Source organism: Physella acuta, unplaced genomic scaffold, assembly GCF_028476545.2.
Source record: "Physella acuta isolate Inbredline_101_S28 unplaced genomic scaffold, ASM2847654v3 ptg001320l, whole genome shotgun sequence".
NCBI classification, from domain to species: Eukaryota; Metazoa; Mollusca; class Gastropoda; family Physidae; genus Physella; species Physella acuta.
The window spans coordinates 44,032-59,598 of NW_026732835.1; the positions used below are offsets into that span (position 1 = coordinate 44,032).

At 34.9% G+C, this 15,567-nt stretch overlaps 1 protein-coding gene across 2 annotated transcripts; it reads left to right on the forward strand.

The window, feature by feature from the left end:
- The first annotated feature begins 449 nt into the window (after positions 1-449).
- On the forward strand, positions 450-15,539 carry LOC131958352 (transcription elongation factor SPT6). Of its 2 annotated transcripts, none has more exons than XM_059323338.1 (38): positions 450-553; positions 3,484-3,670; positions 4,587-4,783; positions 5,017-5,092; positions 5,244-5,372; positions 5,483-5,567; positions 5,712-5,811; positions 6,098-6,184; positions 6,309-6,395; positions 6,479-6,580; positions 6,696-6,812; positions 6,932-7,021; positions 7,113-7,249; positions 7,452-7,663; positions 7,839-7,968; positions 8,129-8,279; positions 8,699-8,794; positions 8,877-8,984; positions 9,075-9,218; positions 9,326-9,459; positions 9,558-9,675; positions 9,798-9,874; positions 9,996-10,131; positions 10,241-10,378; positions 10,504-10,671; positions 10,827-10,954; positions 11,053-11,260; positions 11,364-11,511; positions 11,827-11,975; positions 12,065-12,312; positions 12,568-12,656; positions 12,778-12,893; positions 12,981-13,103; positions 13,203-13,363; positions 13,592-13,782; positions 13,934-13,993; positions 14,374-14,561; positions 14,648-15,539. In XM_059323338.1, exons 2-38 carry the CDS (start codon positions 3,511-3,513, stop codon positions 15,071-15,073), a joined length of 5,214 nt encoding a protein of 1,737 aa, XP_059179321.1. In that variant the 5' UTR covers positions 450-553; positions 3,484-3,510; the 3' UTR covers positions 15,074-15,539. The 2 variants fall into 2 exon arrangements, with proteins under 2 accessions (XP_059179321.1, XP_059179323.1); XM_059323340.1 differs by having other exon boundaries at positions 472-509.
- Positions 15,540-15,567: the final 28 nt, after the last annotated feature.

Below are 15,567 nucleotides of genomic sequence, written 5' to 3' on the forward strand. Positions count from 1 at the left end.
CTTCATTCTAACTATGTCGAGAAAAAGAATAAAGTGGCTGTACGAATATGTACCATACGGATGTATAAAGTAACTCGATGGAAGTCAGCATTCTTTATGAGTTGCAATGCCAAGTTGAGCAATTCTAGTATATCACCAGCAAAACTGAGAGAACACTTTCATAAGCTGCATGGAGATGGAAAATATAAGAACACCACGCTCGCCGAATTCAAGGCGATGTCGCGAATTTTGTGTGAAAATCATATTTTAATGGTTTTGTTCTTTAAACACGGTGATATTGATTTACGGTTCATTTTGTGCACCTGTAAAGTATATACATATATTAATTTTTTTCTTATTATTTTAGTTCCTAGAATACTAAAATGTTAATTTTAAAACGTAAGGCAAATAATATTTATTTCCAATTTATCTTTAACTTTACACTGTCTAGATCAATTATTGTCCAGACTGGCATATATTAAACTTAATCTAAAAAAATCTGGCATAAAAGTATGATTCCGTTTTAGAAGGTCCGACAACCATCTTTGTGTACTTTTTAGATTTAGTTGATCGGGTACCCCTATTTTTCTCTCTTGTCTCACTTATAGTTTCGAGCATTTACCACGTGCATAACATTTTTATATAGATGAAATATTCACTTTGACAATATCTAATCCATATTACAAATGTACATAATGGACCCCTGCTAACACGTTTAAAAAGTTGATACCCTAAAAATTTTTCCTGCCAGTTACACTCGGCCACTGGTGTAAGTCTGGATTGGAGTAGTTCTAGTTCAGTGATCTAGAAAATCTAGTCACAATCTAGTGACTTCGTTCCTTAGACGTAGCCCCATAGCTAAATCTAACCAGGATATCTAATCTTGACTTCCTCAATGACACTACATTATCAAGATTAACAATCTACTGTACTTTTTTTTTTACTGTACTATAAAAATACTAGATCTAGATGATAAGAATTTGCCAAATAATTCAAGTTAATTGAAATTGTACTGTAACTATTTGTAACTGCCTAAAAATTCTATATTTAACTATATTTTACCTGTAGATCTAGGTGCATGGCACAGGTGTCCTAATTTGAGCTTTAAAATAAATTAAAACAGGCGTAGTACTAGATCAATTTGACCTAATCAAATATTTGTTTAATTAACAAACCAATTCTAGCGTGCATGTGTCTGTTCACAAAACTGCGCTATATTGACCTGGTTTCTTTTGTCTTCTAAATGTTCATTGTTTAGTGCTTAGGCCTATGTCTACTCTTGATTGATAGGTTGTATAGGGTAAAGGAGGGCGTTAAGAGCCGTGTGGCATTAAGCCCCAATCAACACCCCACCCCCACAAAACTCCCAATAACACTGCTAATCTACTTCTGAGGTAACAACCACTGCTGTTCTTTGATAACAGAGAAGCAGAGGATTCATTTTATGTAATTTGTGGCCCACTTGGTCCAATAGGGAGAGGATGAGACAGGATTTAATCCCACTGCTCTTTCCCTAAAATTTCTCATCTCCATAAAACCATTTTGTGAACTTTTTTTCCAAATAGACATAACTTGGGAAACTTCACTTTGTAATAAACCAAATGAGTTTTTCAAGCCCATTCTTTGTTCCTGTATTAGAGCATTGGTTGTTGTACATTTTAACACTATTTTTATAGCTATGGCTAGAATAGTTTTATTTTGGTGAATTTTTTTTGCACAGTGATTATTGGTGTCAAAACAAAATGGCCGACATTTGTCCCATTTTACCATGCTATGGAGTTTTTATCATTATCAGAGTAAAACTTGACTGATCATTACCATAATGGTTTTATTTGTTAGATAATAACTAAATCTACATGAATACATTAATTTTGTCCACTAGCTTGCCTCTTTAGAAACGTTATAACAGATACTGTTATGTGGCTCTTGAAACCCTATGTGCACGTTTCTTATTTATTAGACCACTGAATATGACACTGGTATAGGAATAGTTAACACAAAATGTATTTACTGTTAAACAGACTTGTGTCTAAATGATAGAAATACAATTCTAACCTGCTAAAAAGTAAAAATTCAGCCATCTGATGTTAGCAAGGTAATTTTTAAAATGGTACACGTACTTATTACCCCTAAGGGGCAATACAGCCGACTCAGCCCCCCACCTGTTTCTAACCAACCATAAAACTTCTAATCTCTTTGTAGGTAACAGGAATAAATGTTCTTAGGTCTCAGCCAATCTGGGGTGGTATGTTATGTAATTTATGACCCTCATGGTCCAGCAGGGAAGTAAACAGACACATTAATACCACTGCTCCCCCCTTACAATTTCTTACCACCATGATACCCAGCCCCCACCAGTTTCTGGCCAACCATAAAACTTCATCTCTTTGTAGTTAACATGGATTACAGTTACAGATCTCAGACAATCTGGGGTGGCATGTCATGTAATATATGACCTTCATGGTCTAGCAGGGTGGAGACCAAAGAGGAATCAGTACCACTGCTCTCCCCTCACAATTTCTCACCTCCATGATAGCCAGACCCCACCTGTATCTAACCCACCATAAAACTTCATCTCTTTGTAGGTAACATGGACTTAGTTCTTAGATCTCAGCCAACCAGAGATAGCATCTCCTTATGTAATTTATGGCCCTCAGGGTCCAGCAAGGAGAACAAAGGGGAAACCAGTACCACTGCTCTCCCCTCAACATTTCTCACCTCCATGTCATGTTATGTAATGTATAGCACACATGGCTTATCAGGGGAAAGCATTAAGGCAGATTAGTTAGTACCACCCCTTTTTGCATACAAGAATGTTAACTCTGGACAGCTACACACTAGTATACTAGCTACACACTAGGCATACTAATGTGCCTACTGTAAACTACTAGACTTTAGGCCCTATGTACACCTGCAATTGTATCAATTGTAGACTGGGGCCATTGGGGCCTAGTGATAGCTAGTATCAGTTAAAGTGTGTGTACACAGCATTAACTATTTTGGGGTTAGAAATTAATTGTTTTTATTGCAGAGTTAGTCTAAACAAGGAGATAATACTTATTGCCCCATTGCCCGGCTCCTTTCACCCCAAATGCTGATTTTGGGGGTATGACAATAAATGTTCAATTAAACCCATTTAAAGTATATTTAATAGACTTTGTTATTATTTTTATATTGTGTAAGATATGTTAGAATAATTTTGCCATATTTTCAATACTAAAAAATTCTTAGATTAGTAGAAATCTTTAAAAATGTACAGGTGCTAAAAAGTGTGGCTCTTAACGCCCTCCTTTACCCTATATATATACAATAATGAGGCTTGTATTTGTCATTAGGCTATTATAGGCCTACTATATTTTTAAAAAGTAATCACCATTAGGCATTAGGCCTACAGATTGGTTTTTAAATATTTTAGGCCTAAAAATGTTATATTTATTTTCAAAATGTTCAAACTTGAGTTATTTTGTATTTCCAGTTGATTAAAATTTTGAATGATTTTTATAGGGCCTATTTAGAAAATAAGCCTTCACCATGGATTTTGTGGAGAAAGAGGCTGTGGAGTCAGACATTTCGTCAGAGGAGGAACTATCAGATGGAGAGTTGAGACCAGTGAAGAAAAAGAAAAAAGAGAAAGAGAAAAAGAAAAGAGCTATTCAAATTTCTGATGATGAAGAGGAAGAAGAAGAAGAAGGTACCTAATAAAATAATTTTTTCCGGCCTAAATAGACCTATCTATTGTTTTGACTTATAAATAACTCTTGTTAAAAAAATCTTTACAATTAGCTGACTTTTGATACAATGGAGTAGTCACTAAATCAGTGGTCCATAACCTTTTTGGAGATACCAAACCCCATGAGCTTCATATGTACATTAACCAAATCCTTCTTAATAGTTCTATCGTCCACATTGACAAAGTCTGATCATGAATCATATGAGTCGAGTGTGTGTCTTGACCTTAGCCAACCCGTGGGGCTCTAACCGAACCCTTGGGATTCAATCCAACCCATGTTAAGAACCACTACACTAAATGTTTCACCATCTGAATAAAGAAATGTTGCTTTATTTTCTTAAATTTTACAAGTTTTATTTCATTCATTTTTTAATCTAAATCTAAATAGGCCGGCCTATTGTAAAAATATGTGCTGTTATTTTAAGTAGTAAAAACCCAATTGGTACTTTGTATTCTATCCAACTCAGCCCTAAGCATTTGTGAACAGCAGCTTGCTTAGCTGATCAAACAATGTCTACTATCAAGTGACCAGCTCTGTTACTTTAGAAATACTCTTCCACATTTTCATTTGGTTATCAATCATCCCATAACCAGAGGGGAATACATGGTCACCACAATTCACTTCAATTTTTGCTTAAAGTTATTCTGTAGTGGGCAGCATTCCTTGATGTCCTCCACCTGATTTCATCTTTGCCTCCCTCACCGTCTCCTTTCTGGCATTGTGCTCTGCATGATTGTTTTTGATAGGCTTTTGGAGCGTGTTACAAGTCCATACCTTTTTGAGTTTCTTAGAATACTTAGTGGGTTATCAAATTTCTCAAAATTAATTTGGTAAAATAAAGGATGAAATATTTTTTTATCCTTAAAACTTTTATAGATGAAGCAGCAATAGCTGAAGAAATGAAAGACTTTATTAATGAAGATGTTGAAGAAGAAGAGGAAGCTGCGGAAGGAAGTGACACTGATGAGAAGAAAAGAAAAAATGATTCTGATGAAGATGAAGATGATGATCAGCTAGATGATGATGACTATGACCTTATTGATGACAACTTGGGAATAAAAGTCAACAGGAAGGTACATATCAAAAGCATTCTGTTGTATGGGTTTATTTTATGTTTTGCAAACAAACTTTTATTTTCAAGTGGCAAAGTACATGAACGTCAGATTTTTAAATCACTTTCTTAATCTTCTTAAAGTCAAAGAATGAATTGTCAGAACTTTTTATAAGAATCCAAATGTCATTTTTTCATATTTCCCTTGTTATTAAATTCAAGTTTCATAAACATTTTCTGTCTCCTATTTTATAGAGAAAAAGAAAGAGAATTAAAATGATGTCTGATGATGAAGACAGTGGAAAAGAAGAGGAAGGTCAAGCAGATGATGGTCAGTAAATTAAGGCATATCAAGAGCTATTTTTAATTAAGTACAAAATCCAACATTAATTCATTAAAAATCCCTGGCATGTAAAAAATAAAGTATTCCTTTTTTAAAGGGACTGCTGGTCATGGTTTTTTTTTTTTGTTTCCACTTATAGGCAAGCATGCAATTGAAGAACAGCTTTTTGATGAAGATGAGGAAGAAAACGGAGAACGCCCTCCAGAGTCAGTTAGGGCTGTAGAAGACACTGCAAACATACAGGAGTTTGATTCAGAAGAAGAATCTGGTATCTTATCTTTTTAATCCTAATTGTCTTTTTTTTCACTTAAAAAAAACTCGTATTTTGTTATTATAGTTCCAGAATAAATTGTATTGTTAAATTTTGAATTGTTACAGATGTGGATGATTTTATTGTGGATGAAGAAGGAAATTCCATAAGCAAAGGAAAAAAGAAAAAGAAACATAAAATACACAGTGATGCGTATGTTAATTTTTTTTTTCTTTCTAAGTTAGTGCACTGTCTTTGGCCAAGAAACAATTAAAAATTAAATTTTGTTTCACATTTTTTAATGGTTTTAAAATTGTTGTCATTTGCCATAAACAAAACAAACATTTTATTTTGTAGAGCACTGCAAGAAGCTCAAGAAATCTTTGGTGTTGACTTTGATTTTGCTGATTTTGATAAATATGATGACGAAGAAGAAGAATTTGATGAGGAAGATGAAGTAAAATAATGTTCTGTATTAAAATTTAAGAATTATATTTGTTACTGGAAAGTTGTGATAAAGTTAAAGAAAATGAAGTTCTTTTGAGATTTTAATAGATAACAGTAGGATAATTTTTTAGACTAGCAGGACTATTATTTAAGATTTTATTTGTAAATTTAACATGTTCACCTTACAGCACCTACTTTTAGAAAAGATAAATTGCTTTAAAATAATAAAAATTTGTATTTTATGGGCCTAACTATTTTAGTTTGTTTTGTTAACGTTTAAAGAAATGTTTTTACAGTATGAAGAAGATGAGGAAGGGGAAGACGGGGAGCCAAGAAAAAAGAAAGGTGGACGTAAAAAAGCTGCCAAGAAAAGCATATTTGATGTAAGCTTGTTTAATATCAACCAGTGATGTCTTAGACTTAAAAACGTAAATTAAAATTCTTTTTAAATAGGAAAATTTATTTTTAGAACTTTTTCTAATACCTAACTCTTCTATTTTGAATCAGGTGTTTGAACCTAGTGAATTAGAAAGAGGTCATTTCACAGATGCAGATAATGCTATCAGACTTGCAGACTTTCCTGAGAGATTTCAGGTATGGTTTTATCATTTTGGAATGATATCTTAATGCTTAATGTAATGTCAGATCCATACTAAAAGTAAAAAAACAACTTCTAGCTTCGTCGCATCCCAGTAAAGGAAGCAGATGATGCTGAGCTTGAGGAAGAGGCAGAATGGATACACAAACAAGCATTTGCCACTCCATGTATCTCACAGCAGGTAATATTTGTTGCCATTATTCTAGCATGGTTAAGTAGTCAATTTTAGTTATTAGGTAGCTCCTCGAGGTTATTGGGTCTTGTTTAAGTATTGACTTACTTTATTTTTTTTCTAGACATACTTAGATATTGATCACATGGGAGCAACCAACACATCAAGCCGCAGAACACCTAATGCAATGACAAGCAAAATAAAGCAAGCTGTTGGATTTATGAGAAATCATAGAATGGAGGTTGTTAGATTTTCCACTGTTATTGTGATTTATTACTAATTTATAATTAACTATTTTAAAAGTCATTATTTAAGTTTTGAGATACAAAATGTTGACCCATATGTTATTCTTTTCTCCAGGTTCCATTTATTGCATTCTATCGCAAGGAATATGTTGAGCCAGAGCTGAATATTAATGATCTGTGGAAAGTTTACCACTGGGATGAAAAGGTTTACTATTGCTAAAAAGTTTATATTTAAAAGCTATTTATCCTTTTGAAAAAAATAATTTCTTAACTAATATAATTTTTTTTATCATCAGTGGATGCAACTGTGCACACGTCGCACTAACTTAACAAGGTTGTTTGAAAAAATGAAAGACTATCTTTATGAGCAGTACTCTGATCCAGACAAGCCTACTGTATTGTTCAGGCCTATCACAGAGACAGAGATAGAGAGGTGAGGTTTTTGTTTTAAAATTATTTTGTACAAAATTGATAAAATATTGTTGATAAATAATCACAGCAAGACTGTATGATAAATTTTTAATTCAAAAGTCTCGAAAACAAAATAGGAAAATATCAACTTTATGAAACATAGTTCTTGATTGTTGCATAAACTACACAAGATGTATAACTAGCTTTAAAAATGATTCAAATAGGGTGAAGAATGTCCAAACACCTGAGGAGCTGCGTGATGTGTACCAAAATTTTCTCTTGTACTATGGGCATGAAATACCCAACATGAGGAACAATGAGCAAAATAGACCCAGAGAAGAAGGGGAGGCAGAGGCTGATCCAAAGCCTAAAGGAAGCACAATGAAACAAGCTCAACGTCAAAGTGGCTATTCCATTTGCCTTGCAGCCAAACTTGGTAAAAACCCTGCTTATCAATTTTTTAGCCTTGAAAGTAGTAATTACTTTTAAAATATTTTTGTTAATGTAATTATTTGTATTAGTGAAATGGCAGAGATTTATTGCTGCCTTATACTCCACAAGGAGTGATGAGGATTAAGTAAGTAATTATTTGTATTGATTATAATCATCAGACGAAATAACACGCCAGTTTGGTCTTAAGCCTCATGAGTTTGGAGAGAATATAAGAGATAATTACCAGCGTCATGATGTCAGCCAGTGTCCTTTAGAGCCATTAGAGCTGGCTAAAGATTATGTATGCCCGTAAGTAATTTACTTTAGTAGCTAAAGATTTCAAGCTGGTGGGGGAGGGAGAAAATAGCTTCTTAGTTTAAATGTGTACAATAAAGATACATTTATTCATTTTAAATATTCCTTGCTCTTCTCAGTTATTTTAGCATAATAATCCATGAAATATTTCTAGCCAATTCCCAACTCCAGAAGATGTTTTGAAAGGCTGTCAGCACATGGTGGCAATGCAATTGTCCCATGATCCTCTTGTCAGGGCTAGTGTCAGAACAGCTTTCCAAGAGAGGGCTAAGCTGAGAGTTAATCCTACCAAAAAAGGCATGAAGGTAAATGAATTGTTTATTGTAGTAAAAATAAATAAAGTTAAAACTTAAATAGGTAAGAAAGAAATTTTGCTATTGGCTACACACTAACGTGGTGTGTTCATATAATTTTTGTTTAAAAAAATTAAAGAGTGGAAAAGTATTCTACTTCTAAAATTCATTTCAAATTATTGTTCAGATTATTTCTGCAATACCAAGCGTTCAGAAATAAAACTTCCATTGTGGCCTCCAAATTACTTTTTATATAGTAAAAGTCAAATATTAAATTTGAAAGTTTTCAGACCCTTATTCTAAGTTGTTTAATAAAAAGAATCACTACCATTTGGTTAGTTCATACATTTTGTCAGTTCATATTTCATCCCTGTAGTATTAGAATTGTAGTTGCCCTGTATGTTCCTTAACAGAGAGTTTTATCATTTTAGCTGATTGATGAAAGCCACAACTGCTACACTTTCAAGTACCTGAGAGGTAAACCAGTCAAAGATCTAAAGGATGACCAGTATCTTAAACTCTTAATGGTAAGTTGTTTTCCAATAGCTTTCCCTAAATACAATTTAAAATTTTTTTTATATGTAACTTTTTTCTCCCAATTATTTTTAGGCTGAAGAAGAAGGTCTGTTGACCATATCCATCAAGATGGATGAAGAAGATGAACAAAGCACAAGCAGCACCAGCTATTTTGAAGAGATCAAACAACTTTTCTATAGAGTAAGTTTTTTTTTAACAAAAGGCTGTTGTGCAGAATACTTTAGTATCCTGAGTTGATTATTTATGAACTAATTTCTATTCTCTGTTTAGGATGAGTTCAGCCATCTTGTCCAGCAGTGGAACATACAAAGAAGTGAAGCCTTGAAGCGTGCACTCTACCAGATACTCTACCCTCAAATGGAGAAAGAATTAAGAGCTAAATTGTCAAGTGAAGCAAGGGAAGGCGTGCTGCGGGTATAGTACACTTACAAAATGTTATTCAATTATTTGCTGCATATAGATTGTATTTTTCAAAGTCATTTGATGATTTGATAGTAAAAGTTTGTTTATTTGTACTGAAGGCTTGTGCAAGGAAATTGTACAACTGGCTGAAAGTGGCCCCATATCAGATGGATCAGCAGCTTGAAGATGAATTTGATGAATCAAACAATGAGGATGGACTGAAAGTTTTAGGCATAGCTTTCTCAACTAGCCAGTAAGTAGGCTTGTAGTTATTGATCAAACTAAAATGTAAAACATTGTTTTATTTTAAAAAAGAATAAGGACGTTATTTAAAACACTTTTTAATCTTAGGGATACACCTGCCTTTGGTGCACTGATTGATGGTGATGCATCTGTAATGGAATACATCAGGTTGGAGAATCTCACAAAACGTAAAAATGCATGGAGAGAATTGGATAAAAAGGGAAAGGTGTGCAATTATTTAAAAAATGTTCTTTATTATTACATTTTTATTTATTTATTTATTTACAAAAGCTAAATAGTACCATGGGTAAGATTATGGACCTTTCATATTTCAAAAAATAATTTCAGGCAAAAGATATGGAGAAATTAAAAGAATTCATTGCTGAAAAGAAACCCCATGTTATAGCTGTTACATCGGAGTCACGGTGAGTGCCTTACTGTTGTCAAATGACTTCATTTGTGTTTCCTTACATTTTCCATACCATGATTTTTTGTGTCTTAATTTAACATGCAAACTCATTCAACATTTTATTTTTACATTTCCAGTCAAGCTTTGATGATTATTGACGACATAAAAGGCATTATCAGTGAGTTGGAGATGGAGCAACAGATGCCAGCCATCAATGTGGAGTTGATTGACAATGAATTGGCCATGATTTTTGAGAATACTAAGAGGGCTGAGGTAAAGAAAAAAATAAAATTAAAAATAGTATTTAATTTAGTATTTAAACCAATATTGTTTGCCATTTTTGTTTAAATAAATGAATAAAATCTGTTTTTTCTCTAAACAGAATGAGTTTCGAGACTATCCTGCCCCTCTAAGGCATGCCATCTCAATTGCTCGAAGACTGCAGGATCCACTCTTGGAATTTGCTCAGTTGTGTAATCCTGATGAAGATATCCTCTGTCTCAAATATCATTCACTCCAGGTTGGTTTAACTATTTGTTGATCAGTTTTTTTATATTAACATATGTAGAGAAAATAATAATTGCTTGTCAATAAATTGTGTTAAACTATACTGTGAATTAATCGATATGTACAATCTCATTTTAGGATAGCGTGCCTAAAGAAGAATTGCTTGAAGCCCTTTATCTAGAATTTGTCAACAGAGTAAATGAAGTGGGGGTGGATATCAATCAGGTCTTGAATTTCCCTTACACAGCCCCACTGCTACAATTTGTGTGTGGCTTGGGTCCAAGGAAAGCTTCACAAATAATCAAAGTAAGAATTGTTTTATTCTGGTAATTAGTTGCATAGCACTTGTTTATATCCATTCTGGATATTTTATTTCATATGTATGATACATGCTGAACATTTTTTTAGTGTCAGTCATAAACATTATCTCTTAAAGATTATGTGTAAAAAATTCTTTTCAGACACTGAAACAGAATAACAGCAGACTAGAGAACAGAACACAGCTGGTGTCCATCTGTGATATGGGGCCTAAAGTTTTTATCAACTGTGCTGGTTTTATCATGATAGACACAAACCAGCTTGGAGACACGTGAGTTGGCAACTAATTGCTTGTGTCTGGTCAGACTGCTTTTGATATTAGGCACTCATTTGTGTGCTCATTGAATAAAAAATTTGTTCTGATTCCAGATCTGATGTTTACGTTGATGTTCTGGATGGGTCTCGGGTTCATCCAGAGGCTTATGAATGGGCACGTAAAATGGCTGTGGATGCTCTGGAGTACGATGACACTGCGGAAGATGCCAACCCAGCCTCTGCTTTAGAGGAAATTCTTGAGAGCCCAGAGAGGCTGAAGGACTTGGATTTGGATGCCTTTGCTGAAGAGTTGGAACGGCAAGTAAGTGCAAAACTGCTGATCTGAGGTAAATGTTAGATAAATTTAGTTAAAAATGTACAATTTTTATCTTATTTTATATTTTTTTCCTTTAAATCCTTGATAGGGCTATGGAGACAAGCACATAACTTTGTATGATATCCGAGCTGAGTTAAATCAGAGGTATAAAGATCTGAGAACTCCATATAGATCTCCATCATTAGAAGAAAGATTCAACATGTTAACTAAAGAGACACCAGAAACATTTTATGTTGGTAAGTGTACATTAAGTAAAGGCGGCTGGGCATAGTGCTCACCACTGTCCCTTCATATGCTGAGGTCAGAGAAACAGGTGAACTCTGTTTTACTTGCCCCCATAGACCAGCAGTTTCAAAAAGAGAACTTCAAGTGTATATTGTAAGCGAACATTTAGCACACTTAAACTAAACATTTAGCAATGCATTTATTTATTTCCTTGCATACAAATTATTTGGGTGTAAACATTTTAAATCATGTACAAAAATTAACTATTTCTTGACTGTTACAGTAACCAATTGCCATAAATAATGGTTGAATGATTTTCAATCTAGGTAAACTGGTGCAGGTTCAAGTGACAGGTATTGCACACAAACGTCCCCAGGGTGAGCAGCTAGATCAAGCCAACCCAGTGCGAGATGATGAGACTGGCTTGTGGCAGTGCCCATTCTGTCACTCAACTCAGTTCCCAGAGCTCAGTGATGTAAGTGTTCAGTTTCTCTGCTTTACAACTTCCTCTGTATGTGTTTATAAATGTGAAGAAATTAAACATACATCACATCAACTGTTTAGGTCTGGAGCCATTTTGATGGTGGCAACTGTCCTGGCGCCGCGGTTGGTGTCAAGTGTCGTCTGGACAGTGGTGTGACAGGCTTCATCCATACCAAAAACATCAGTGACAACATGGTGCGGGACCCAGAAGAGAGGGTACAGATTGGGATGACAATTCACTGTCGTATCACCAAGATTGACATAGAAAGGTTCCAGGTTGAGCTCACCAGCAAATCTTCTGATCTGGCAGACAAAGATGGCATGTGGAGGTAATCCTAAATGTACCCTTGATAATGAAACATTTTACTGGAGAACAGTGATAGGAGACCGTGGGGAGTGGAAAGCTTTTAGAGGCATGTTCAGCAATGAACGGAAAAGAAAAATGATGAATGGGATACTTTGTTTGGTTTAGTTAACATTGTTAATTTAGCCTGTTATGAAAATTTTTACAGTAATTATACGATACGATACATAAACATCTCAAAATTAGGTTAAGTAAATTTTAATGTTCATGTTTATTGCAGACCTCAGAAAGACGTCTATTACGATTATGATGCAGAAAAAGCAGAAATTGACAAGGAAAATGAAAAAAAGAAATTACAAGCCAGACAAAGTAATTATATCTTATGACAGTTTTATAGGCTAGATGTATAAATTTAGTTTATGACAATAATTGTCATGTATTATTTTTATAATATATTAGCATGCATGCTAATGACATGTATCCTTCTTAGCATACATCAAGCGTGTCATTGCCCACCCCTATTTTCACAATGTTGGTTATAAGGAATGTGAAAAATTGTTGACTAACATGGATCAGGGTGATGTGATCATTCGTCCAAGTAGCAAGGTATTTCATTTTTACAATGATTTTATTTCAACAAATTTAGTGGTGAAATTGTATGTATTTATAGTGTTCATTCGACTTGTGTTTTAGGGTTCTGACCATCTGACAGCAACATGGAAAGTGGCTGATGGAATTCTTCAGCATATTGATATCAGAGAGGAAGGCAAAGAGAATGCCTTTAGTCTTGGAAAGTCATTGTGGATAGCAGGGGAGGTAAGCTAGAAAAGTAAATTATCAGTATCTAGTTAAAAATGTGATGGAAAATTGAGTTTATCTACATTAATTTTTAAACTTTTGACTGACTTGCTTTAGGAGTTTGAAGATCTGGATGAAATTATTGCCCGATACATTCAGCCCATAGCAGCAACTGTTCGGGACATCTTAAGTTTTAAGTATTACAGAGATTCTGATGGAGGGAAAAGGGAAATTTTGGACAAGTTGTTAACAGAGGAGAAGAAAAAAGCTGCATTTAAGTAAGTAATAACTAATTTTTAAACAAGTTAGTCTGTGTTTTAGTTTACTTTAGTATATTTCTGGCCCTGTTAGCCACAACTGCAACTGGTATATGTAACAAACCACTTAATTCAAATGGTTAGAACATGACTTAACTTAAGGGACTTGAACAATTAGCAATAGTTTACCTGATATTAGTATTAGATTGCAGAAAAGCAATATTGATAATATATTCTATTTACTTTCAGAATCCCCTACCTTATGAGTGCCTCGCGTCAGTATCCAGGGAAATTCCTTCTTTCTTACATGCCACGTAATGTTGCCAGACACGAGTACGTGACCGTTGCTCCTGAGGGGATCCGTTATAGGCACCAGAATTTCAAATCGGTCAATTCTTTGATCAGATGGTTCAAAGAGCATTTTAGGGATCCAATTCCAGGTTAGTTGTCTGTGTGAAAAGTGCTAAAATTATATCAGGTTTTCTACTAAAAGTTCCTGGTGTGGTTTATCTTTGAGACCCAGTTGATTTACTCAACAGTTTAGCTGTTGTGTTTGAATGTTTATCTCATCATTTGTTGCCATATTTACAGGAACACCTTCCAGTCGCACCCCAGCCCTGTCAGCCTATACAACTCCTGCTGCACATCAGAGTAAGTTGTTAAATGCATTTGTTTGACTATTGATAGGAAGGTGTGGCCTAGCAGTGTAAACTAATGAAATACAATTCTATACTGATCTTGCAGGCAGAATAAGTGGCATTTTGTATCTTGTGCCACGGGTTTATTGCATATGAAAGCTTTTTAGTTTTAAAAATTGTAGTTTCTGCTTAAAAAGAAATTATGTTTTGTAAAAAATTATGTAAAAATCATTTATACTGCCTCAAAAAATCATGCTTTTAAAGTAAACTCTCTGCATGTAATGTAAATCCTTGACTTGATCAAATACTTTCTTATGTTCTTAATGTCTGGCTTATTTGTTTGATGTGGTTAGAATCTAATTAATAACAACGGTTAAATATTTTCTACACCAGCTCCAGGAAGGACACCTGTAGGCCGCACTCCAGTTGGTATGTCTAATGGGATGTATGGTCATCACATGGCAACGCCACATGGAACCACCCCACGTGCTGCTCCAACAGCCACACCACACGGAACTACCCCACGAGCTGCCCCCACAACTACACCACAAAGACCGTATGGAAGCTATGGTTCTTTTCAGGTATTGTAGTTTTTTAAGGTTATACTGTACCTGTAATAAAGAATTTATGTCAACAATAGAATAAGTTTTATTTGAATATTTTTCAGCCTGGTGTTACTCCAGTGATGACCCCTATGTTGACACCATCATCATCTTTTCAACATGGCGGCCACATGACAACTCCTAGGACAGGCCCTCATGTCAACAACACACCTTCATATCAACCAACACCTCGACCAATGGTCGGCCCTGGGGCACCCTGGCCTGGTGCCACACCCAGAACCCCAGCAGCACGTACCCCAAGACATGACAAAAACCAGGCATCATCTGCTGCAGACATGGATTGGGCACGAGCCGCGGAGATGTGGGCCAACCGTAAGAAGACCACCAAATCTCCCAGAGCCTCACCACGACCTTCACCCCGCACAGCTCCTAGTCCAGCTCGCAAAGGTTTTGAGTCTCCATTTGGGGGCAGCAGCTTGGGTGGGGCATCCCCACAGGGTGATGGCACACCCTTAGTAGATGAGAGGTAGCAGGCTTACATCATCACTTTTTATATTGTAAAAATATGTTTGACTAATTTATGTTATAAAATCTAATTAACTTTTGCTTCAAGTGGTAGGGGATATGAAATGCAATTTAAGCATATAATTGCATATTGATGGGGTAAGAAAATATTACAACTTCCATAAACTAATCTTTTGTGATGCGCACAATGTGATTTATTGGATGTTGCTTAGATGCTATTTAAAAAAAATCTCCGATTTAAGAAATGTTTTGATGCATTAAACCAAGAGATTAACATGGGTATAATGTTAGTACTAGCAATAGTAAACATGTAACAAATATAGCTGAATTTGAATTTCTAAATTCCACATTTTTCACCTGTCCAGGTGATTCCCTTCATTATATTTGTGTTGTAATCATGGTTGCTGTTCTCATGTTGTACAGTCATGGTTCTTTGTAAATACGAAAGAAAATAAACTTTTTCATCCTTCACACTTTTCTGTTATTTGTGAACAGTGAC

Excerpts from the sequence above, each read along its gene's own strand:
- LOC131958352 (XM_059323338.1), top strand. The coding sequence starts at position 3,511 with ATGGATTTTGTGGAGAAAGAGGCTGTGGAGTCAGACATTTCGTCAGAG. Across the intron at positions 6,813-6,931 it reads TGAGAAATCATAGAATGGAG|GTTCCATTTATTGCATTCTA; the intron begins GTTGTTAGATTT and ends TCTTTTCTCCAG. Across the intron at positions 8,280-8,698 it reads CTACCAAAAAAGGCATGAAG|CTGATTGATGAAAGCCACAA; the intron begins GTAAATGAATTG and ends TTATCATTTTAG.